Source organism: Leucopleurus acutus, assembly GCF_964270905.1.
Source record: "Leucopleurus acutus genome assembly, chromosome: 5".
Classification (NCBI taxonomy): domain Eukaryota; kingdom Metazoa; phylum Chordata; class Mammalia; order Artiodactyla; family Delphinidae; genus Leucopleurus; species Leucopleurus acutus.
The window spans coordinates 126,880,338-126,906,937 of NC_139147.1; the positions used below are offsets into that span (position 1 = coordinate 126,880,338).

At 37.7% G+C, this 26,600-nt stretch overlaps 1 protein-coding gene across 2 annotated transcripts in view; it reads left to right on the top strand.

The window, feature by feature from the left end:
- The window catches only part of STAG1 (STAG1 cohesin complex component), a gene marked incomplete at its 3' end in the record, with an annotated part of 425,107 nt that overhangs the window by 200,049 nt on the left and 198,458 nt on the right, over positions 1 to 26,600 (top strand). For both annotated transcript variants that reach the window (XM_082840023.1, XM_082840022.1), the window contains exon 6: positions 26,375 to 26,451. In XM_082840023.1, the coding sequence (XP_082696149.1) occupies positions 26,375 to 26,451 (77 nt within the window). The remainder of the gene's footprint in view (positions 1 to 26,374; positions 26,452 to 26,600) is intronic.

Below are 26,600 nucleotides of genomic sequence, written 5' to 3' on the forward strand. Positions count from 1 at the left end.
TCCCTCTCCTTAAATCTTGAGAAAGACTTTACATATGGTCACTGGAATCCTAGGTAACTGGCAAGTCCTACATTTCTGATATGCAGATGTTTCTTTAGTGAGTCTTTCTTCGTTTTAGTAGCCTCAGCATTACTTCCCCTCTTTTGACTCATATTTTCTCTACTAATTTATCCATATTTATGTTGTCTTTCTCCATTTCATTTTGATTTACAACCTGCTGTCTATTACATACAGCAGAAATGAGACAAAAAATAAAAGACAACCAACACATCCTGTTATGTGCCTGGATTCTTTCTGGTCCATCACCAGATTAGATTTTATTTATTTAGACTCTATATTCACTCTTCAAAAGAAAAGTCTTAAAATTGAAAGTTTTCAATACATGGAACAGTTGCTTAAAAAACATCTACTGTTTGGAAGGCTGTCTGTTAAGTGCTCTCAGGCAGTGTTAGTGTCCTACTCCCAGGAAATCCCAACAACCAGGTTTAATTTTGATTGAGCCAGAAAGTTACTATGTCATAAAAGCTATAAATCTTTAGTTATATTTAGGTAAATTGTTTTTTTCCTAAGTAAAATTCTTGTCTGCCTTCAGTCTTCTCTTCCACCTGCTTCTGTATCTTGTTGTAAGGATACAAAGAAGGCTAGGGTTCCTGCTGTGGCTGGCATTATAGAAAAGAGCAGGGGTTGAATTGAAAAGGAGTGAAGAATATAAGGTGAGACAGTTCTCTAAGCCATGGGTTCATATATATGAAAATAAGACAGTTTGCTGGTTCCTGCTTGACTTCTCTAAGAATGACTTCTTTATTGCCTTAACTCATCCCTGTCGTGGGTTCTAGGCTTTTGGGGCCCAGATGTCTAGTGCTGTTGTATCTGATCAGTTCCACTCTGGAGGTGGAGGCTATAAGTCTGGGTGATGGGAAAATTGCTAGAATGACTTTCCTTGGTTCTGGAATGAAAGAGGTGACTGATCTCATTCTCCAAAGAGCATTAACCTGGCAACATGCACAAGTAGGAATCTGGCGTCCATTAGTGCTCAAATAAGGAACTAGAACTTTTGGCTTGCCTCCAAAATGGGCAGAATAATCTATCCAAAAATGAATGCTAAAAGTAGGAGAGCTTAATGTTGGGGTGGCCGAAAAGTTCATTCGGTTTTAAAGTAAAAAGATACATTTTTCATTTTCACCAACAACTCAATTGAACAACGGATTCACCATTTTGTTCCACTACTTTCTGTCATTTTGCAGGCAACCTCATAATTCCATCTTACCAAAACTTTTTATCTTCGTGACCAAAGAACTGTTCCAGGTGCCTTTTACAGTCTTCCAGGGGATTAAAATTTTTTCCATTAAGAGAATTTTGTAAAGACCAAAATAAATGCAAATCTGAAGGTGCAATGTCTGGTGAATACTGCGGGTGAATCAGAACTGCCCAGCTAAGCTGTAACAGTTTTTGCCTGGTCATCAAAGAAACGTGCAGTCTTGTGGAAGATTATGCGTTTTCTGTTGACTGATTCTGGACGCTTTTCATCGAGTGCTGCTTTCAGTTGGTCTCATTGGGAGTAGTACTTGTTGAAATTAATTGTTTGGTTTTCTGGAAGGAGCTCATAATAGAGGACTCCTTTCCAATCCCACCATATACAAAACATCACCTTCTTTGGATGAAGACCAGCCTTTGGTGTGGTTGGTGGTGGTTTATTTCGCTTGCTCCACCATCTCTTCCACTCCACATTGTTGTCCAGTATCCACTTTTCATTGCCTGTCAAAAATAGTTTTGGGCTTCCCTGGTGGCGCGGTGGTTGAGAGTCCGTCTGCCAATGCAGGGGACACGGGTTCGTGCCCCGGTCCGGGAAGATCCCACATGCTGCGGAGCGGCTAGGCCCGTGAGCCATGGCTGCTGAGCCTGCACGTCCGGAGCCTGTGCTCCGCAAGGGGAGAGGCCACAACAGTGAGAGGCCCACGTACTGCAAAAAAAAAAAAAAAAAAGTTCTAAAAATGAAACGTTTTCATTACGTTTTAGTAGAGAAGCGCATGGGGAAATATGGTCAAGAAGGTTTTTTTCTCTTATGTGGAACCCAAACATCAAAGCAATTCACATAACCAATCTGGTGCAAATGATTTTCACCGCTTGATTTGGATATTTTGAGTATGTTGGCGATCTCCCGCATGGTATACCATTGATTGTTCTCATTTAATATCAATTTGATCGCTCTCAACTTCAGTGGTCTACCTGACCATGGAGCATCGTCCAGCGAGAAATCTCCAGCACGAAACTTCGCAAACTGTTTTTGACATTTTCAATCAGTCACAGTACCGTCTCCATACACTGCAGAAATCTTTTTTTGTTTCAGTTGCATTTTTATCTTTCTTGAAATAATGAAGCATAATATGCCAGAAATGTTGCTTTTTCCCTTCCATCTTCAATATTAAAAGGGATACACAAAAATTCACTAGTTTTGATAAGTTTTTTTAAGATGCACACTGATATGACAGCTGTCAGCTACAATCTAACAAAATTGTTTCGAATGAAGTTAAAGACATCTAAGCGCTACTAGAGCCACCATATGGAAAAAAAGCGAACGAACCTTTTGGCCAGCCCAGTACTAACTGAATATCTTATAGGTATTATACTAAGTACTTTATATTTAATATCTCATATCATCCTTAGTTCTTCATTCAACATTTTTTGAATTTCTAACAATTTTTTTGGGTGGGGGGAGTCTTTAAGGTTTTCTGTATATCAGATCATGTCATCTGCAAACAGTGACAGTTTTACTTCTCCCTTTTGAGTTTGGATACATTTTAATTTGTTTATATATTTATTTTTGATTAATTGATCCTGCTAGGACTTTCAGTACTATGTTAAAGTGGCAATAGTAGGCCTTGTTGTCTTTTCCTGATCGTAGAGAAAAGCTTTCAGCTGTGCACTGTTGAGTATAATGGTAGCTGTAGTGTTGTTAAATATGGCCTTTATTATGTTGAGATAAGTTCCCTCTGTGCCTGCTAAGTTGAGAGTTTTTATCATAAATGAATGTTGAATTTCATCAAATGCTTTTTCTGCATCTGTTAAGATTATCATGTGATTTTTATCCTTCATTTCGTTAATGTGGTGTATTACATTGACTGATTTAACTATGTTGAACCATTCTTGCATCCCTAGAATAATTCCCACTTGATTATGGTGTATGATCCTTTTAATGTATTGTTACATTTGTTTTGCTATTGTTTGACCATTTTTGCATATGTGTTCGTCAGGGATATTGGCCTGTAATTTTCTCTTTTTGTGGCATCCTTGTCTGCTTTTGGTATGAGAGTAATGTTGGCCTTGTAAAATGTGTTTGGAATAGTTCCCTGCTCTCCTCACCCCAGTTCTGTTTTTTGAAAGAGTTTGAGGAGGTTTGGCATTAATTCTTCTTTGAATGGTTGGTAGAATTCACCAGTGAAGCATTTGGTTCTGGATTTTGTTTGTTGAGAGGTCTTTGATTACTTGTATCTCTCTAGTAATCTGTCTATTCAGATTTTCTGTTTTGTCATGATTGACTCTAATTAGATACTATGTTTCTAAGAATTTGTCCATTTCTTCTAGGTCAGCAGTCCCCTAACATTTTTGGCACAAGGGAACGGTTTCGTGGAAGACAACTTTTCCATTGATGGGGAGCGGGGAGGATGGTTCAGGCGGTAATGTGAGTGATGGGGAGCAATGGCGAGCAGCAGAAGCTTTGCTCTCTTGCCGCTGCTCACCTCCTGCTGTGTGGGCCATTCCTAACAGGCCAAGGATTGGTACCGGTCTGCGACCTGGAGGTTAGGGACCCCTGTTCTAGGTTGTCCAATTTGTTGGCATATCTTTGGCCATAGTAGTTTCTTATGATCCTTTGTATTTTTGTAGAATCAGATATAACATCTCCTCTTTTGTTTCTTTTTAAAAAATTTGAGTTCTGTGTCTTTTTTTTGGTGAGTCTAGCTGAAGGCTTGTCAATTTTGTTTATTTTTTCAAAGAATCAGCCCTTAGTTTCATTAATCTTTCCTATTGTCTTTTTAGTATCTGTTTCATTAATTTCTGCCCCAATCTTTATTATTTCCTTCCTACTACTAACTTTTGACTTCATTTGTTTCTACTCTTTCTATTTCACTGAGGTGAAAGGTTTTTGAGGTTTGAGGTTTTTCTTGTTTCTTGAGGTAGGCATTTATCACAATGAACTTCCCTCTTAGAACTGCTTTTGCTGTATCCCATAAATTTTGGTATGTTACATTTCCATTTTCACTTGCCTCAGGTATTTTTAATTTCTTCTTTGACCCATTGGTTGTTCAGGAGCATAAGTTATTTAATCTCTGCATATTTGTGAATTGTCCAGTTTTCTTCGTGTAACTAATTAATACTTTTAGACCGTTGTGGTCGCAAAATATGCTTAATATGATTTCTGTTCTCTTAAATTTTTTAAAATTTTTATTTTATATTGGAGCATAGTTGTTAACAATGTTGTATTAGTTTCGGTTGTACGGCGAAGTGATTCAGTTATGTGTGCATACACACACACATATCTATTCTTTTTCAAATTATTTTCCATTTAGATTATTACAGAATATTGAGCAGCATTCCCTGTGCTATACAGTAGATCCTTGTTAGTTATCTATTTTAAATGTAGCAGTGTGTGCATGTCAGTCTCAAACTCCCGATCTGTCCCTCCCCCAACCCTTCCCCCTTAGAAGCAGAAGTTCGTTCTCTAAGTCTGTGAGTCTGTTCTCCTTTGTAAATAAGTTCATTTGTATCATTTTTTTAAGATTCGAGTTATAAGTGATGTCGTATATTTCTGTTTCTCTGCCTGATTTCCTTCACTCATATGGTAATCTCCACGTCTGTCCATGTTGCTGCAAACAGCATTATTTCATTTTTTTTAATGGCTGAGTAATGTTCCATGGTATGTATGTACCACATTTTCTGTATCCATTTCTCTTTCGATGGACATTTAGGTTGCTTCCATGTCTTGGATATTGTAAACAGTGCTGCAGTGAACATTCGGGTACATGTACCCTTTTGAACCATGATTTTCTCCAGATATATGCCCAGGAGTGAGATTGCTGGATCATATGGTAGTTCGCCTTTTAGTTTCTTCAAGAACCTCCATACTGTTCTCCATAGTGGCTGTATCAATTTACCTTCCCACCAACAGTGCAGGAGGGTTCCCTTTTCTCCACACCCTCTCCAGCATTTATTGTTTGTAGATTTTTTTGATGATGGCCATTCTGACTGGTGTGAGGTGATACCTCATTGTAGTTTTGATGTGTATTTCTCTAATAATTAGCGATGTTGAGCATCTTTTCATGTGCTTGTTGGCCATCTGTATGTCTTCTTTGGAGAAAGAAATGTCTATTTAGGTCTGCCCAGTTTTTGATTGGGTGTTTTGTTTGTTTGTTCATTTGTTGTTGTTTTTGATGTTGAGCCTCATGAGCTATTTGTGAATTTTGGAGACTAATCTTTTGTCAGTCACATCATTTGTAAATATTTTCTCCCATTCTGTGGGTTGTCTTTTCATTTTGTTTATGGTTCCTTTGCTGTGCAAAAGCTTTTGAGTTTCATTAGTTCCCATTTGTTTATTTTTGTTTTATTTCCATTACTGTAGGAGACAGCTAGGAAAAGATGTTACTGTGATTTATGTCAGACAGTGTTCTGCCTTTTTTTTTCTCTAGGAGTTTTATACTATCTGGCCTTAAATTTAGGTCTCTAGTCCTTTTTTTTTTTCCCCATGGCTTGGTATTTTTATTATTTCTTTCTTTATTTTTGTAACTTTAAATACCTAAGCAATTTATTTTTCTTTCTGTATAGGCAATGACTGTAGCTTTCTAATATAGTCTTAAGTCAGGGGACCTGATTTCTCCAGGTCCATTTTTCTTTCTCAAGATGGCTTTGGCTATTCAGGGTCTTTTGTGTCTCCATACAAATTTTAAGATTTTTTTGTTCTAGTTTATGTGAAAAATGCAATGGGTGATTTGATAGGAATTGCACTGGATCTGTAGATTGCCTTGGGTCGTTTAGACAATATTGATTCTTCCAATCCAAGAACATGGTATATCTTTCCATCTGTTTGTGTCATCTTCAGTTCTGTCATCAGTGTCTTATAAGTTTCAGAATACAGGTCTTTTGTGTCCTTATGTAGTTTGATTCCTAGGTATTTTATTCTTTTTGATGCTGTGGTAAATGAAATTGTTCCTTTTATTTCTTTTTGTGGTCTTTCATTGTTAATGTATAGAAATGCAACAGATTTCTGCATATTAATTTTGTATACTACAACTTTACTGAATTCATTGATGACCTCTAATAGATTTCTGGTAGCATATTTAGGATATTCTATGTATAGGATCATGTCATCTGCAGACAGTTACATTGTAAGTCTTCTTTTCCAATATGGATTCGTTTTATTTATTTTTTCTTGTCCAGTTGCCATGCCTAGGACTTTCAAAACTGTTGAATAAACGTGACAAGAGTAGACATCCTTGTTTTGTTCCTGATCTTAGAGGAAATGCTTCTAGCTTTTCACCATTGAGTATGATGTTAGCTGTATGTTTGTCATATATGGCCTTTATTATGTTGAGGTATGTTTTCTCTATGCCCCCTTTCTGGAGAGTTGGTGTTGAATTTTGTCAAAAGCTTTTTCTGCATCTATGGAGATGGTCATATGTTTTTTTTTTTTACATCTTTATTGGAGTATAATTGTTTTACAATGGTGTGTTAGTTTCTGCTTTATAACAAAGTTAATCAGTTATACATATACATATGTTCCAATATCTCTTCCCTCTTGCGTCTCCCTCCCTCCCACCCGCCCTGTCCCACCCAGGTGGGAATAAAGCACCAAGCTGATCTCCCTGTGCTATGCGGCTGCTTCCCACTAGCTTTCTATTTTACGTTTGGTAGTGTATGTATGTCCATGCCACTCTCTCACTTTGTCACAGTTTACCCTTCCCCCTCCCCATATCCTCAAGTCCATTCTCTAGTAGGTCTGTGTCTTTATTCCTGTCTTACCCCTAGGTTCTTCATGACATTTTTTTTTTCTTAGATTCTATATATACGTGTTAGCATACGGTATTTGTTCTTCTTTTTCTGACTTACTTCACTCTGTGTGACAGACTTTAGGTCCATCCACCTCACTACAAATAACTCAATTTCATTTCTTTTTATGGCTGAGTAATATTCCATTGTATATATGTGCCACATCTTCTTTATCCATTCATCTGATGATGGGCACTTACACTGTTTCCATCTGCTGGCTATTGTAAATAGAGCTGCAATGAACATATTGGTACATGACTCTTTTTGAATTTTGGTTTTCTCAGGGTATATGCCCAGTAGTGGGATTGCTGGGTCATATGGTAGTTCTATTTGTAGTTTTTTAAGGAACCTCCATACTGTTCTCCATAGTGGCTGAACCAATTCACATTACCACTAGCAGTACAAGAGTGTTCCCTTTTCTCCACACCCTCTCCAGCATTTATTGTTTCTAGATTTTTTGATGATGGCCATTCTGACTGGTGTGAGATGAAATCTCATTGTAGTTTTGATTTGCATTTCTGTAATGATTAATGATGTTGAGCATTCTTTCATGTGTTTGTTGGCAGCCTGTATATCTTCTTTGGAGAAATGTCTATTTAGGTCTTCTGCCCATTTTTGTATTGGGTTGTTTGTTTTTTTGTTATTGAGCTGCCTGTAAATTTTGGAGATTAATCCTTTGTCAGTTGCTTCATTTGCAAATATTTTCTCCATATGATTAATGTCATAGAGTGTTCTGCCTATGTTTTCCTCTAAGAATTTGATAGTTTCTGGCCTTACATTTAGGTCTTTAATCCATTTTGAGTTTATTTTTGTGTATGGTGTTAGGGAGTGATCTAATCTCATACTTTTACATGTACCTGTCCAGTTTTCCCAGCACCACTTATTGAAGAGGCTGTCCTTTCTCCACTGTACATTCCTGCCACCTTTATCAAAGATAAGGTGTCCATATGTGCGTGGGTTTATCTCTGGGCTTTTTATCCTGTTCCATTGATCTATCTTTCTGTTTTTGTGCCAGTACCACACTGTCTTGATTACTGTAGCTTTGTAGTATAGGCTGAAGTCAGGGAGCCTGATTCTTCCAGCTCCGTTTTTCGTTCTCAAGATTGCTTTGGCTATTCGGAGTCTTTTGTGTTTCCATACAAATTGCGAAATTTTTTGTTCTAGTTCTGTGAAAAATGCCAGGGGTAGTTTGATAGGGATTGCATTGAATCTATAGATTGCTTTGGGTAGTAGAGTCATTTTCACAATGTTGATTCTTTCAATCCAAGAACATGGTATATCTCTCCATCTATTTGTATCATCTTTAATTTCTTTCATCAGTGTCTTATAATTTTCTGCATACAGGTCTTTTGTCTCCTTAAGTAGGTTTATTCCTAGATATTTTATTCTTTTTGTTGCAGTAGTAAATGGGAGTGTTTTCTTGATTTCAATTTCAGATTTTTCATCATTAGTATATAGGAATGCCAGAGATTTCTGTGCATTAATTTTGTATCCTGCTACTTTACCAAATTCATTGATTAGCTCTAGTAGTTTTCTGGTAGCTTCTTTAGGATTCTCTGTGTATAGTATCATGTCATCTGCAAACAGTGACAGCTTTACTTCTTCTTTTCTGATTTGGATTCCTTTTATTTCCTTTTCTTCTCTGATTGCTGTGGCTAAAACTTCCAAAACTATGTTGAATAACAGTGGTGAGAGTGGGCAACCTTGTCTTGTTCCTGATCTTAGTGGAAATGCTTTCAGTTTTTTACCATTGAGGATGATGTTTGCTGTGGGCTTGTCATATATGGCCTTTATTATGTTGAGGAAAGTTTCCTCTATGCCTACTTTCTGCAGGGTTTTTATCATAAATGGGTGTTGAATTTTGTCAAAAGCTTTCTCTGCATCTATTGAGATGACCATATGGTTTTTCTCCTTCAATTTGTTAATACGGTTTATCACATTGATAGATTTGCGTATATTGAAGAATCCTTGCATTCCTGGAATAAACCCCAGTTGATCATGGTGTATGATCCTTTTAATGTGCTGTTGGATTCTGTTTGCTAGTATTTTGTTGAGGATTTTTGCATCTCTGTTCATCAGTGCTATTGGCCTGTAGTTTTCTTTTTTTGTGACATCCTTGTCTGGTTTTGGTATCAAGATGATGGTGGCCTTGTAGAAGGAATTTAGGAGTGTTCCTCCCTCTGCTATATTTTGGAAGAGTTTGAGAAGAATAGGTGTTAGCTCTTCTCTAAATGTTTGATAGAATTCGCCTGTGAAGCCATCTGGTCCTGGGCTTTTGTTTGTTGGAAGACTTTTAATCACAGTTTCAATTTCAGTGCTTGTGATTGGTCTGTTCATATTTTCTATTTCTTCCTGATTCAGTCTTGGCAGGTTGTGCATTTCTAAGAATTTGTCCATTTCTTCCAGATTTTCCATTTTATTGGCATATAGTTGATTGTAGTAATCTCTCATGATCTTTTGTATTTCTGCAGTGTCAGTTGTTACTTCTCCTTTTTCATTTCTAATTCTATTGATTTGAGTCTTCTCCCTTTTTTTCTTGAGGAGTCTGGCTAATGGTTTATCAATTTTATTTATCTTCTCAAAGAAGCAGCTTTTAGTTTTATTGATCTTTGCTATCGTTTCCTTTATGTCTTTTTCATTTATTTCTCACCTGATCTTTATGATTTCTTTCCTTTTGCTAACTTTGGGGTTTTTTTGTTTTTCATTCTCTAATTGCTTTAAGTGCAAGGTTAGCTTGTTTATTCGAGATGTTTCCTGTTTCCTAAGGTAGGATGTATTGCTATAAACTTCCCTCTTAGAACTGCTTTTGCTGCATCCCATAGGTTTTAGGTCATCGTGTCTCCATTGTCATTTGTTTCTAGGTATTTTTTTAATTTCCTCTTTGATTTCTTCAGTGATCACTTCATTATTAAGTAGTGTGTTGTTTAGCCTCCATGTGTTTGTATTTTTTTACAGATCTTTTCCTGTAATTGATATCTAGTCTCATAGCATTGTGGTCGGAAAAGATACTTGATACGATTTCGATTTTCTTAAATTTACCAAGGCTTGATTTGTGACCCAAGATATGGTCTGTCCTGGAGAATGTTCCATGAGCACTTGAGAAAAATGTGTATTCTGTTGTTCTTGGATGAAATGTCCTATAAATATCAATTAAGTCCATCTTGTTTAATGTATCATTTAAAGCATGTGTTTCCTTATTTATTTTGATTTTGGATGATCTGTCCATTGGTAAAAGTGGGGTGTTAAAGTCCCCTACTATGAATGTGTTACTGTCGATTTCCCCTTTTATGGCTGTTAGTATTTGACTTATTTATTGAGGTGCTCCTGTGTTGGGTGCATAAATATTTACAGTGTTATATCTTCTTCTTGGATCGATCCGTTGATCATTATGTAGTGTCCTTCTTTTTCTCTCCTAATAGTCTTTATTTTAAAGTCTATTTTGTCTGATATGAGAATTGCTACTCCAGATTTCTTTTGGTTTCCATTTGCATGGAATATCTTTTTCCATCCCCTCACTTTCAGTCTGTATGTGTCCCTCGGTCTGAAGTGGGTGTCTTGTAGACAGCATATATATGGGTCTTGTTTCTGTATCCATTCAGCCAGTTTGTGTCTTTTGGTGGGCACATTTAATCCATTTACATTTAAGGTAATTATCGATATGTATGTTCCTATGACCATTTTGTGAATTGGTTTGGGTTTGTTATTGTAGGTCTTTTCTTCTCTTGTGTTTTTTGCCTAGAGAAGATCCTTTAGCATTTGTTGTAAAGCTGGTTTGGTGGTGCTGAACTCTCTCAGCTTTTGCTTGTCTGTAGAGGTTTTAATTTCTCCATCAAATCTGAATGAGATCCTTGCTGTGTAGAGTAATGTTGGTTGTAGGTTTTTCTCCTTCATCACTTTAAATATGTCCTGCCAGTCCCTTCTGGCTTGCAGAGTTTCTGCTGAAAGATCAGCTGTTAACTTTATGGGGATTCCCTTGTGTGTTATTTTTTGTTTTTCCCTTGCTGCTTTTAATATGTTTTCTTTGTATTTAATTTTTGACAGTTTGATTAATATGTGTCTTGGCGTGTTTCTCCTTGGGTATTTTCTATATGGGACTCTCTGTGCTTCCTGGACTTGATTAACTATTTCCTTTCCCATATTAGGGAAGTTTTCAACTATAATGTCTTCAACTATTTTCTCAGTCCCTTTCTTTTTCTCTTTTTCTTCTGGAACCTGTATGATTCGAATGTTGTTTCGTTTAATGTTGTCCCAGAGGTCTCTGAGACTGTCCTCGGTTCTTTTCATTCTTTTTTCTTTATTCTGCTCTGCAGTAGTTATTTCCACTATTTTATCTTCCAGGTCACTTATCCATTCTTCTGCCTCAGGTATTCTGCTGTTGATCCCTTCTACTGCCTCAGTTATTCTGCTATTGATCCCTTCTAGAGTAATTCTAATTTCATTTATTGTTTTGCTCATCATTGCTTGTTTCATCTTTAATTCTTCTAGGTCCTTGTTAAATGTTTCTTGCATTTTGTCTATTCTATTTCCAAGATTTTGGATCATCTTTACTATCATTATTCTGAATTCTTTTTCAGGTAGACTGCCTATTTCCTCTTCATTTGTTGGGTCTGGTGGGTGTTTATCTTGCTCCTTCATCTGTTGTGTGTTTTTCTGTCTACTCATTTTGCTTATCTTACTGTGTTTGGGGTCTCCTTTTTGCAGGCTGCAGGTTCGTAGTTCCTGTTGTTTTTGATGTCTGTCCCCAGTAGCTAATGTTGGTTCAGTGGGTTGTGTAGGCTTCCTGGTGGAGGGGACTAGTGCCTGTGTTCTGGTGGATGAGGGTGGGTCTTGTCTTTCTGGTGGGCAGGTCCACGTCTGGTGGTATGTTTTGGGGTATCTGTGGACTGATTATGATTTTAGGCAGCCTCTCTGCTAATGGGTGTGGTTGTGTTCCTGTCTTGCTTGTTGTTTGGCCTTTGGTGTCCAGCACTGTAGCTTGCTGGTCCTTGAGTGAAGCTGGGTGCTGGTGTTGAGATGGATATCTCTGGGAGATTTTCACTGTTTGATATTATGTGGAGCTGGGAGGTCTGTTGTGGACCAGTGTTCTGAAGTTGGCTCTCCCATCTCAGAGGGCACAGCCCTGACTCCTGGCTTCAGCACCAAGAGACTTTCGTCCACACAGCTCAGAATAGAAGGGAGAAAAAGTAGAAAGAAATAGGATAAAAGGAAATAAAATAAGATAAAATAAAGTTATTAAAATAAAAAATAATAATTAAGAAAAAAAATTTTTTAAAAAGTAAAAAACAAAAGAAAACCAAAAAAAAAGACGGATTGAACCCTGGGACAGATGGTGAAAGCAAAGCTATACAGACAGAATCTCACACAGACACGTACACATACACACTCACCAAAAGAGGAAAAGGGAAAAAATAAATTTTGCTCTCAAAGTCCACCTCCTCAATTTGGGATTATTTGTTGTCTATTTAGGTATTCCACAGATGCACGGTACATCAAGTTGATTGCAGATTATTAATCTGCTGCTCCTGAGGCTGCTGCGAGAGATTTCCCTTTCTGTTTGTTCGCACAGCTCCCGGGGCTCAGCTTTGGATTTGGTCCCGCCTCTGCATGTAGGTCGCCGGAAGGTGTCTCTTCTTCGCTCAGACATGACGGGTTTAAAGTTTCTGCTAATTCGGGGGCTCTGGCTCACTCAGGCTCGGGGGGCAGGGAGGGCTACGGAGTGTGGCGCGAGCCTGCGGCGGCAGAGGCTGGCGTGACGTTGCACCAGCCTGAGGCGCACCGTGCGTTCTGCCGGGGAAGTTGTCCCTGGATACGGGGACTCTGGCAGTGGCAGGCTCCACAGGCTCCTTGGAAGGAAGGTGTGGAGAGTGACCTGTGCTCGCACACAGGCTTCTTGGTGGCGGCAGCAGCAGCCTTAGCGTCTCATGCCTGTCTCTGGGGTCTGCGCTGTTAGCCACGGCTCACGCCCATCTCTGTAGGTCCTTTAAGCAGCGCTCCTCGTGCACCCGGAAACAAAGAGGGAAGAAAAAGTCTCTTGCCTCTTCAGCAGGTCCAGACTTTTCCCAGGACTCCCTCCTGGCTAGCCGTGGTGCACTAACCCCTTGCAGGCTGTGTTCACGATGCCAGCCTCAGTCCTCTCCCTGCGCTTCGACCGAAGCCCGATCCTCAGCTCCCAGTCCCCCACCCGTCCCGGCGGGTGAGCAGACAAGTCTCTCGCGCTGGTGAGTGCTGGTCGGCATCAATCCTCTGTGCGGGAATCTCTCCGCTTTGCCCTCTGCACCCCTGTTGCTGCGCTCTCATCCGCTGCTCTGAAGCTTCCCCTTTCCGCCACCCGCAGTCTCTGCCCGTGAAGGGGCTTCCTAGTGTGTGGAAACCTTTCCTCCTTCCCAGCTCCCTCCCACTGGTGCAGTTCCCATCCCTATTCTTTTGCCTCTGTTTATTCCTTTTTCTTTTGCCCTACCCAGGTACATTGGGAGTTCCTTGCGTTTTGGGAGGTCTGAGGTCTTCTGCCATCGTTCAGTAGGTGTTCTGTAGGAGTTGTTCCACATGTAGATGTATTTCTGATGTATCTGTGGGGAGGAAGGTGATCTCCGCATCTTACTCTTATGCCATCTTCCCCCTCTCTGATCATATGGTTTTTATTCTTCAGTTCGTTGATGTAGTGTATCACGTTGATTGATTTGCCGAGATAACGAGAAATCTTTGTATTCCAGTTTTAATTTCATTGATCTTGTCTGTTGTTGTCTTCGTTTTTATTTCATCTCTGATCTTTACGATTTCTTTCCTTCTACTAACTCTGGATTTTGTTTGTTCTTTCTCTAGTTCCTTTAGGTATAAGATTAGGTTGTTTATCTGTGATTTTTCTTATTTCCTATGGCAAGATTATATTCCCTCTTAGAACTGCTTTTATGGTGTCCCATAGATTTTGGGTCATCGTGCCTTCATTATCATTTGTCTTTATGTATCTTTTTATTTCCTGTTTGATTCTTCACTGATCCAATGGTTCTTTAGTAGCATATTGTTTAGCTTCCATGTGTTTGTGTTTTTTTACAGTTTTTTTCTTATAACTGATTTCTAGTCTCATAATCGTTGTAGTCAGAAAAGATGCTTGACATGATTTAAATTTTCTGAAATTTACCAAGGCTCTTTCTGTGACCTATCATGTGATCAGTCCTTGAGAATGTTCCATGTGCACTTGAGAAGAATGTGTATCTTGCTGCTTTTTGATGGAATACTCTATAAATATCAGTTTCGTCTAATGTGAAATTTAAGGTCTTTGTTTCCTTTTTGATCTTCTGTGTGGATGATCTGTCCATTCATGAAAGTGGGGTCTTATAGTCCCCCATTATTGTTGTGTTACTGTCGATTTTTCCTTTTATGGCTGTTAGTATTTGCTTTGTATATTGTGGTGCTGCTGTGCTGGATGCATATATATTTACAGTTGTTATATCTTCTTGAACTGATCCTCTGATCATTATGTAATATCCTTGTTTGTCTCTTGTAATAGTCTTTATTTTAAAGTCTGTTTTGTATGATACGAGTATTGCTACTCCACCTTTCTTTTGATTATCATTTGCATGGAACACCTTTTTCCATCCCCTCACTTTTAGTCTGTATGTGTCCCTAGATTTGAAGTGGGTCTCTTGTAGACAGCATGTGTACAGGTCTTGTTTTTGTATCCATTCAGCTTGTCTGTGTCTTTTGCTTAGAGCATTTAATCCTTTTACATTTAAGGTAATTATTGGTATGTATGTTCCTATTGCCATTTTCTTAAAAATTCTGTATTTCTTTTTGTAGGCCTTTTTTTTACCCTTCCTCTTTTTTTTTTTTTTAACCCTTCCTCTTTTGTTGTCTTCTGTTACGATTTGATGACTAACTTCAGTGTTGTGTTTTGCTTCTTTTTTCTTTTTTGTATGTGTATCTGTTGTAGAATTGCAGTTTGTGGTTACAATGAGGTTTTGATATAACAGCCTATATATAAACAAGATTGTTTTAATTTGCTGGTCTTTTAATTTCAGATGCATTTCCAGTATCCTGCATTTGTGTTCTCTTCTCACAGTTGCTGGTTTTGATACCATATTTGTGTGCAGATGATTTCCTACCTTTATTTTATGTTTGCCTTTACCAGTGAGCTTTTCTATTAGTAATTTTGTTTGTAGTAGTGGCCTTTTCTTTTTCAGTTTGAAAAGTTCCTTTAGCATTTGTTGTTAAGGTGGTCTTGTGGTGCTGAATTCTCTTAGCTTTTGCTTGTCTGTAAAGCTTTTGATTTCTCTGTGGAATCTGAATGAGAGACTTGCAAGGTAGCATATTCTTGGTTGTAGGTTTTCCCCGTTCGTCACTTTAAATATTGGGTTGGCCAAAAGGTTTGTTCAGTTTTTTCTGTAAGATTGCTATAGTAGTACTTAGTTGGCTTTAACTTCATTCAAAACAGTTTTGGTAGATTGTATTTGACAGCTGTTATATCAGCGTGCATTTTAAAAAAGACATCAAATTTGGTGAATTTTTTTGTCGCATTTTAATATTGAAGATGGAAGATAAAAAGCAACGTTTTCTGCATATTATGATTTATTATTTCAAGAAAGGTAAAAACACAACTGAAGCACTCAAAAAAATTGTGCAGTGTATGGAGAAGATGCTGTGTCTGATTGAACATGTCAAAGGTGGTTTGCGAAGTTTTGTGCTGGAAATTTCAACGGTATACCACACGGGAGGTCGCCGACATAGTCAAAATATCCAAATCAAGCGTTGAAAATCATTTGCACCAGCTTGGTTATGTGAATCGCTTTGATGTTTGGGTTCCACATAAGTTAAGCGAAAAAAATCTTGACCCTATTTCCCTATGTGATTCTCTACTGCAATTTAATGAAAACGTTTCACTTTTAAAACTAATTTTGACGGGCAATGAAAATTGGTTACTAGATAATAATGTGGAGTGGAAGAGATTGTCGGTTCAAGTGAAATAAACCACCACCAACCACACCAGAGGCTGGTCTTCATGCAAAGAAGGTGATGTGGTGTATGTGGTGGCATTGGAATGGAGTCCTATATTAAGAGCTCCTTCCAGAAAACCAAACAATTAATTCCAACGAGTACTACTCCCGATTAGACCAACTGAAAGCAGCACTCGATGAAAAGTGTTCAGAATTAGTCAACAGAAAACGCATAATCTTCCATCAGGATAACGCAAGACCGTGCGTGTCTTTGATGACCAGGCAAAAACTATTACAGCTTGGATGGGAAGTTCTGATTAACCCACTGTATTCACCAGACATTGCACCTTTGGATTACTGCAAAATTCTCTTGATGGAAAAAAATTCAATTCCCTGGAAGACTGTAAAAGGCACCTGGAACAGTTCTTTGCTCAAAAAGATAAAAAGTTTTGGGAAGATGGAGTTAAGTTGCCTGAAAAATGGCAGAAGGTAGTGGAACAAAGGGATGACTCCGTTGTTCAATAGAGTTGTTGGTGAAAATGAAAAGTGTGTCTTTCATTTTTACTTAAAAACCAAAGGCACTTTTTGGCCAACCCAATATATCGTGCCACTCTCTTCTTGCCTGCAGAGTTTCTGCTGAGAAATCAGCTGATAACCTGATGGGATTTCTTTTATATGTTGCTTTTCACATTTTGTTTTTGTCTTTAACTTTTGTCAGTTTGGTTACTGTGTTTCTCGGCGTATTCCTCCTTGGGTTTATCTTGCCTGGCACTCTCTGTGTTTCTTGGACTTGGGTGACTGTTTCCTTTCCCTTGTTAGGGAAGTTTTCAGCTATTATCTCTTCAAATAGTTTCTCATGTCCTTTCTCTCTCCTCCTTCAGGGACTCCTATAATATAATGCCAATGTTTGTGTGTTTAATGTTGTCCCAGAGGTCTCTGAGACTGTCCTCATTTCTTTTCATTTTATTTTTTATTCTGTTCCACAGCAGTGATTTCCACCATTCTGTCTTTCAGCTCACTTCTGCCTCACTCTCCTATTGATTTTTTTCTATTGTATTTTTCATTTCACTTATTGTATAGTTCATCTGTTTGTTCTGTACTTCTTCTAGGTCTTTGTTAAATATTTCTTGTATCTTCTCAATCTGTGCCTCCATTATTTTTTTGAGATCTCGGAGTATTTTCAATCTCATTACTCTGAATTCTTTTTCTGGTAGATTGAGTATCTCCACTTCACTTAATTGTTCTTCTGGGGTTTTATCTTGTTCCTTTATCTGGGACATATCCCTCTACCCTCTCATTTTGTCTAACTTTCTGTGATTGCTGTTTCTGTTTTGCATGCTGCAGGATTGTAGTTCTTTTTGCTTCTCCTGTCTGCCCCTGTGGTGGATGAGGCTATGACGCTTGTGCATGCATCCTTGTGGGCCTTCTGCTCACTGGTTGGTGGAGCTGGGTATTGTTCCTCTGGTGGGAGGGGCTGAGCTCAGGAAGACTTTATGCAGACTGTCTGTGGATGGGTGGGACTGTGTTCCTGCTCTGTTGGTTGTTTGGCCTGAGGCCTCCGAGTAGTGGAGCCTATGGGCTTTTGTGTGGGGCTAGATCTTCGGGAGGAAATGGTGTCCTCCAGGAGGGCTGACACCAATGAATACTCACCAGAACCACCACTCCCAGTGTCTGTGTCCCAGCAGTGAGCTACAGCCTCACTCTCGACCCCACAGGAGACCATCTAATACTAACAGGTCTGGCCCAGTCTCTTATGAGGTCACTGCTTTTTTCCCTGGGTCCTGTTGCACACGGGACCTTGTGTGCACCCTCCAAGAGGAGTTTCTGTTTTCCCAGTATTATGAAATTTCTGCGATCAAACCCTGCTGTCCTTCAAAGCCAGATTCTCTGGGGGCTCCTCCTCTTTTCGCCAGGTACCAATGCTGGGAAGTCTGACATGGGTCAGGACTTTTACTCCTGTGAGAGAACTTCTGTGGTATAATTATTTTCCAGTTTCTGGGTCGCCCACATGGCAGGTATGAGATTTGATTTTATCGTGATTGTGCCCTTCCTACTGTCCCATCACTTCTTCTTTGTCTTTGGATGTAGGGTATCTTTTTTGGCAGCTTCCAGTGTTCTGGGTTTGTTTGTTTGTTTTTCTTTTCTGTTTTTTGGTCAATGGTTATTCAGCATTTAGTTGTTATGTTGGTGTTTTTGTCAGAAGGGGGGAGCTCACGTCCTTCTACTCTGCCATCTTTTCAGCCAAAACTGAGTCCTCTTAAATTAATTAAGACTGTTTTGTGGCCAAACATATGATCTATCTTAGAAAATGTTCCCTGTGCACTAGAGAAAAATATGTATTTTGTTGATTTTGGGTGGAATGTTTTATAAATATCTGTTACATCCATCTGGTTTAATGTCATTTAAGGCAGTTGTTTTCTCATTGATTTTCTGTCTGGATGATCTGTCTATTGGTTTAAGTAGGGTATGAAAGTCTTCTATAATTGTATTGCTTTCTCTTTCTCCCTTTGGTTCTTTTAATATTTGCTTCATATGTTTGGTTCGTAAATATTTTCAAATGTTGATCCTTTTGTTGGACAACTCCTTTACTATTATTTTTTATTATATCTATACCATTAATTTTCTCTTAAGTCTGTTATGTGTGATGTGTGTATTCATATATATATATATATATATCTACTGCAGCTTTCTTTTGGTTTCCGTTTGCATGGAATATCTTTTTTCCATCCCTTTACTTCAGTCTGTGTGTGTCCTTACATCTAAAGTGTGCCTCATGTTTGCAGCGTATAGATGGGACTTGTGTTTTTATTCATTTATCCACTCCATGTCTTTTGATTGGAGAATTTAGTCCTTTTACATTTAAAGTAGTTACTGATAGGTTTGTGTTTATTACCATTTTGTTAATTGTTTCCTAGTTGTTTTTATAGTTACTCTTTGTTCCTTTTTTCTTCTTTGCCTCTCCTACTTTGTATTGGGTTGGCTGAAAAGTTCGTTCGGGTTTTTCTGTAACATGTTAACATCTTCTGTAATATTTTTCCATAATGAACTTTTTGGCCAACAGAATAGTTTGATGACTTTCTTTAGCGATATGTATATATTCCTTTCTTTTTATCTTCTGTGTATTTATACTGTAGGTTTTTGCTTTGGGTTGTCATGACACTTACAACCACATTTTAAGTTGGTAACAACTTAAGTTTCATCCATCCTGTTTTAAAGCTTAACGTTTTTACTCTCTTTGCACTGTCCACATTTTATATTTTTCATGTTACATTTTAAAAATCTTATGTATCCCTTAACTAATTACTGTCATGCTTATTTTTATTACTTTTGTCTTTTAACCTTCATATTAGCTTCATAAGTCATTAATCCACTACTTCACTATATATTTACTTTTAAGTGGGATTTATTCTTTCATATGTGTTCTGATAACTAAGTAGTGCCCTTTCCTTTCAGCTTAAAGACATCCATTTAACATTTCTTGTAGGCTGGTTTAGTAGTGATGGACCCCTTTAGCTTTTGCATCTCTGAAAAACTCTCCCTCCTTGAATTCTGAATGAGAGCTCTTCCAGGTATAGTATTCTTGGTTGGAAGTTTTATTTCAGCACTTTGAATATATCATGCATTCCCTTCTGGCCTGCAGAGTTTTTGCTAAAAAGTGTGCTGATAGTGTCATGGGAGTTCTTGTATATAGCTAGTTGTTTTTCTCATTGTTTTAAATATTATCTTCTTGTCTTTAACTTTTGACATTTTATTTATAATGTGCCTTACTGTGAGCCATTTTCAGTTCATCTCTTTTGGAGCTCTCTAGGCTTCCTGGACTTGAATGTCTGTTTTCTGCCCCCTTTCTCTCCCTCTTCTTCTTCTGGGAGACCTAAAATGTGAATATTAGTATGTTTGGTATCATCCCATGAGTCACTTAAGCTGTCTTTGACCTTCTTCTTTTTGCTGCTGTGATTGGGTAAGTTCTAGTGCCTTGTCTTCAAGTTGTTTGATTTTTTCTTTTGTTTCATTTTGTCTTGAACCCATCTAGTGTACTTTTCAATTCAGTTATTGTGTTCTTCATCTCTGTGAATTGTATTGGTGCTTTTTTATGTTTTCCATCTCTTTGTTGAAGTTCTCACTTATCCATTACTCCCATTACCACCCATTTGGTGGATATCAGATGACCATTACTTTATCAGGTAAAATATTTATCTCTATTTCATTAAAGTTTTTTTTTTTTTCCCTGAAGTTTTGTTGTTCTTTCATTTGGAAAATATTCCTCTGTTTCTTCATTTTGCTTGACTCTCTCTATTGGTTTATATACAGTGGATGAAACAACCACCCCCTCCCAGTCTTGAAGGAGTGGCCTTGTGTAGGAGGTGAACCTTTTTGTTCAGCCTTGCCCCAGCTATTGGTCGTCTCTCAAACCTCTTTGCTTGTCTAAGCATCCTAATATATTTTTAATAGCTCCCAGTAGTTGAGGATGAGCCAAGGCCTGTCACTGTCCCAGAGTGGAAGATTTCAGCACCTAGATTCAGGCTGACTAGAAGCCAAGCCATCAGCTAGCCGTTTTTAAAAGTATGTAGATATAATATATGCAGTCCTGAAAGGCTGCAAACATAAGCCTCACTGGTTACCAGAGCCAGGCAATCTGGAAGTATACCTTGGGCAGCAGTCAGAAAAATCAGAACTTCAGATGAGTGTATAACTTCTTTGTAGGAGATAACAGTGAGCTGGAGCAAGGCAAAAGGAGAGTGCCAAAATGACATCCACAGTCTATGTTCCTTTAGAGCCGCTCCATATGCCACCGTATGTGTGTCAAACCTGAATCCTGTTGACATATATACACTACCAAGTGTAAAATAGATAGCTAGTGGGAAGCAGCCGCATAGCACAGGGACACCAGCTCGGTGCTTTGTGACCACCTAGAGGGGTGGGATAGGGAGGGTGGGAGGGAGATGCAAAAGGGAGGGGATATATATATATATATACGTATAGCTGATTCACTTTGTTATACAGCATCAACTAACACAACAATGTAAAGCAATTATACTCCAATAAAGATGTTTAAAAAACCCTTGAAGGCTGCTTCTCAATCCAAAGCTGCAGGAGAAGCAAAGTGGCCTCTTTCATAGACCGGGAAATGTGCTTCAGCCAGCTGTCTGTGCAGTGGGCTACGTGTGGTAACCTGCCCAGAACCATCCCTCTAATTGCCACAGTCCCATGGAACCCAGGTACCCAAGCCCCTTTTGCAACCAGATCCCAGTGATCAGGGAGCCCTGGGCTCCAGTTGCAAAATGTCCCAGGTATTAGACACAAAAACCAGGGTACCAGATGCATGTAAAGCTTCTCAGCAGGAGACACTGGTGCTCTGGAACACTGCAGAGAGTGAGTGTGAAGATAGTGCCCATCCTCTGAAATCTTTGAAAAGGATTACAGTCAACCCCTAGATGCATGTTTAGAGAGAACCCTGCCCCTCAAGCCACAATCATAATGTTTAGCTAATAGGTCTCTTTCACAGAAAGACTGAGTTCTTGGATCTGTTGCCTCTTGCTGTGCCCTGGAGGTGGTAGCTGGTTTAGAACTCTGTCTTCATTGGTTACAGTGTTGCAGTACCTACAAATGTCAGCCCCACTGACCACGAAAGCCAGGTGAAGTAAAGGTGATCCCTGGTAGCGGTCACAAAAATCAGGGCACCAGATGGGTATGAGCTCCATTCTGGGTGACACTGATTATTACAGTTGCATGTGATCAGGAATGCAAGCTCCCCTAGCCTTTAGAGCCAGGCGATCAAGAATCATATCCTGGGTAGCAGCCAGAAAAATTGGGGCACCAGGCACATGTAGTCTTCTCTCTTTCGGGAAATATTGGTGCTCTGGAGCACAGCAAAGGGAAAGTGTGAGATGGTGCCTGCCATTCTCCATCCCCAGAGAGTGTTTCAGCAGGCTCCTAGATGTGTGTGTTAAATTGGATGCCTGCCCCTTAGGCCATGGTTTTAATGTAAGCAGGTGATCCGGATTCAGTTCAAGTTGAGTTGCTTTAGGCTGCCTCTGAGCTGGGCGCTGGGTAGATGAGTCCAAGTTGTGCAGGCCATTTAAGAGCTTTCTACCAGATTGGTGTTGTCCTGTGGGTCTCAGGATGTGAGGCTCTGTTGGTTTTCAAAATTAGATGTTTTGGCTGGTGGCGAGGGGGGGGGGGCGGGTGTTGGCTTATCTCTCAAGTGCATGTCTTAAAAATTTTTGGTGCCTGATGTGGGGTTTGAGCCCTTCAGTCCTCAGGGAGAAGCTCTGATTTTGAGTTCCCTCTCGCTTGTGTTTCCCTGTGCTGTAGGTCGGGTTTATTTTGTGCCATATTTGGTGAAATTTTGTGCCAGCCTCTCTTACCTGCTTTGATGTGGTTTTCTTCTCGTTTGCCTGATGTATAATTGTCATTCAGCCAGCCTTTATGTTTTTTTTTTTTAATACTTTTTTTAAGAGGAAAATTTTCCATATGTAACTAGACTAATTCTGTCCATGGGAGAAGATGAGTTCAGGGTCTTCCTACATCACCATCTTGAACTGGAACCTATCCCTTCTTTTTTCAGGTATAAATGTATCCTACAGGTCTTTTCGTATCAGTCATAGATAGCTTTATTGTTTTTTGTCTCCATGACTTCCATTGACTTTAAGAGCCAATTAAAAGTAGTGGTTTTCATGGACCTATATAGCCAGATTGCCTTCATGCAGGCCATGGATGTGCTGCTGGAAAACCCTTTTTACAAGTTGCTAAATCTCTAGGTGCCTCAATTTTCTCATCTGTAAAATGGGAGAAAAATTGTATTCTGAATAAGGTTGTTTGGAAGTTTAAGCACTTATTTAGCACAATACCTGGCAGATGGTGAGCACCCAGATGTAGACTGCCACCACCATTGTTGTTATCATCACCATTTTTACTTATTTAATCAGATTCTTATTTATGGGCATAGGGTTTTTTTTTCCTATTTTACTGTTACAGACAGTGCTTCAGGGAATAACCTTGTATATTCATTATTTTGCACATGTGTGATTTTATGGATACTTTGCAACAAGTACAATATCAAGACAAAAGAGGATGTAAATTAGTTTTGGTAGACATTTGCCGAATTGCATACCACAGGGATTGTATCAATTTCTGCTGTTACCAGCATTTGACATAGTTTAAATGATTAAGAACTTGATGGTAGTTTTCTGATGTTACTTCCATTTCTAAAATTATTCATAGTTTAAAATGACAGTTTTGAAAGTTCTTCCTTTTGCTTTATTAAAAAAGTACAATCTTGTGAGGAGGGCCTGCTCAAGCAAACTTTTACTTTTTAATATAAAATATGTATGTTGGTGGCTTATTCTTTTAGGATTCTCATAGATAACTTGTTAGTATTTAAGAGAGTGGAAGGTGATCTTTTCTCTTTTATTCTTTATTTTCAGATATTTATGTTTCCATGAATCTGAATCATTTCAGATTTTTTATTTACCTTTACTATCCATAATCTTAGGATAATCTTCTATTAGAAATATGCATCTTTAAGAACCAAGAATCCAAAGATGAACTGAGATTAGCTTTTTAATTTATTTTGAACATTAGTGTTGAATTAAGGCAAGATTTTTTTCTTTGTCAAAGAAAGCTTAAAAGGGCAGAGGAGCTTAACATGTCAGGCATTTTCAAGGTTCATGGGGGAATACAAAGTTCAGTAAGTAGTGGTCTCTGCCATACTTTATTCTAGTGGGTGAGGTAGATAGGTAGGGACCACATCCGGGTTAGAAAATGTAAAAAAAGGGCAAAGAAGAATGCTTGGATTGAGCTTTAGAAATTACCTGTATGTACTTAGGTTAAATGACTAAAAGTAACTGAAAGAAATAAAAATAAGTCATCAGAGAATATAGTGTAAATATATACTGCTGTGGGACCCAATAAAATAAGCAAATTCTTTAAATACATTAGATAGATTATTACTAAGGAAAAACTGTTTGATGTAGCAGTTCGGAGACAGCTGGTGTGAGGAAGCAGTTTCTGTAGAGTTGTGGTACCCGATTGGAGAAGAATGAACAGTTGGAAAATAAGTAAATAGGCTAATCTTTGGAATAGTCATTGTGGCAGGAGAAGGAATTTCGTCCTTAAAAGAAAAATCAGTAACAAGCTTCTGTTCATTTTCAAAATTATGGCTTTAAACATCTGATTTTATTTTATTAGTAATTGATATTTGTATATTGTAGTCATCTTTAAAGATGCTAAGCGTGAGGTTTTTTTCATATTGCTTTTAATGCTAGTTACTGTTTTGTTGCTCTTCACTTTACCACATGAAATTGATGCAGTGAAATAGTCCTCTCTTTATGAACTAACATAGCTATTTTACTGAAAGTATAGTTAAGACTCCACTGAATATGAAAACTGCCATGTCAATCATGGATATAGAGTAGTTGAACATTATTTACACTGGGAGTATTTTAAGAGTGATATGTGCAACTTATTAATGAAGTAGTAGAATTAATGTTGTCCCTTTTCTTGAATTTTTAAAAAATCAACTTTACCAAGATCTAATTTCCATACATTAAAATTCACACACAGTATACAGATAGGTGGCTTTTGACAAATGCGTACAACCATGTAATGACATTCCATTCAAAATATAAAATATTTCCATCTCCCTAAGAAGAACAGTTAATTCTTCCCATGTTCAAAAATTTTAACATCTAATTTTACTTCTTTTGCTTTTTTATTAGTACTTATGAATGTTTTTACTTATCAAGAGTACCATGAATTAACCCCTGAAATTACATGCTTTTTATCTATGGGAATGTTATTTCAGATTGACAGAATATTTCATGACCCAAACAAAGTTAAATAGAAACAATTTTGTTTTGAGTGATTTTAAGAATGTCTAACAGAAAGTTACTTTTATTTGAGATTAGTTACAATTATCAGTTGAGCACATTTCTTGTTTATTTAATTTTTTAAAATCCTCTGAAAATAAAGGCTGTATTGTAGTACATAAACAACCTGTCTTCAACACTGTTGAATACTCTCTACGTTACTGTTTTTCACATAAAAAAATAAAATCAGGATAAAAAGTTTCTCATTTTGTTTCAGAAATTGCATGTTGGGGAAGAACTCTTTAAAAATATTTTTCCTTTTCATCCACATTCCAGCCTAGACTGTCATCTCTAAAGTTGAATATTGGGAATATCTGTTGGTAGTACTTAATTCATCATCCAGAAAATGAATGAGAACTATGTGTCAGTAAATAAACTGTGCTTTTAAATGATCCTGATTAAAAGATAGGGCAGATAGGGCTTTTTTCTCATTTTATAGATTTTAATTCAGTTAAATCGAGTTTAATAAGTGCCACATGTTCCATTGTAGTTTTTGTTGGGACTCAGAATTAAGATCATACTTTGACTTTTAGTGGCTACCCTACTGCTTCCATGGTCTTTCCTGTAAGCGTACAGTACATTTCAGAGACTCTTCCCACCTACATTCCTAGTTGTGATTTGAGTTGGAGCTGGTAATCACTGGCAAGGAGCCTGTCAGAGGTTATACAGTAATTATTTTCTTACTGATTCATTGAGTGTTATTTTTGTGATTTTTAACTTGAGTATTTTACACTTATACAGTTGAAACTGAACCTCATTTAATTATTAGGCCGGAATTCTTTGTACCTAAGTTGATTTTGAACCTTATTTCAGTTTCTTTAAATTGAACCTTATTTCAGTTTCTTTAAATGTTATTTTTAACACAGGTTTTCAATATAAACCACTCATTCTCATAAGAGTGATAATATTTACATAACCATATTTGAGATAAAAATAAAGTAAGGTAAAAGTAGTACGAAAGAATGAGATGTTGAAAGAGGTTAACTTTTTCTTTGGTTGTTTGATCCTTATGTAGAAGTTATTGAGCAACTCTTCATGTTCAAAAAAACAGATATAACTGAAATGTGTTGTTAGATTATGGGACATTTAGTTTTAGTTTATCGAAGAATATTCTGATGATTAAAAAATATCAGAGGGAGCCTTTAAGGGAGATAACACTTTCTATACTTGGATGTTTTTCAGACAAAGGCAACCAGCTGTATGTCTGGTTAGCACCAGTATATATTTAAGTCAATCTTTAGGGGCTTCCTTACCATATAAATTCATTGTTTTATGTCTTTGTCTTTTCCTTCTTCAACACTTCTCTCAATAGTTTTCCTTATACTTATCTAATTCATAGGATATTCAGGGTTTTTTTTTTTAATGTCTAAAGAACTTTTAAATTCTTAAACAAGGGATTCCTTTAGAATAGATAGAAGTTTGGGGGAAGTAAGAAAAACCCAAACACTTTCATATAAAACTTTTCAAACAGTGCTCAGGTTAAATTTAATTTTTAGCATGGGATAGAAAAAGATTAACTATATAAAATCTGTTGTTCCACAGGTACTGTGAGAATAGAGATGTTTCGAAATATGCAGAATGCAGAAATCATCAGAAAAATGACTGAAGAATTTGATGAGGTATAGCATTTCAATATTTATACAAACTGCCTGCTTACACTTGTAAATGATGAATATGTTATTTTAAGTTTTGTTTTGACTTGGTGTTTAGTATAAGGGAAGATATACTGTTTTCTCATTTATATGATAATCCATGCTGTTAATTCCAA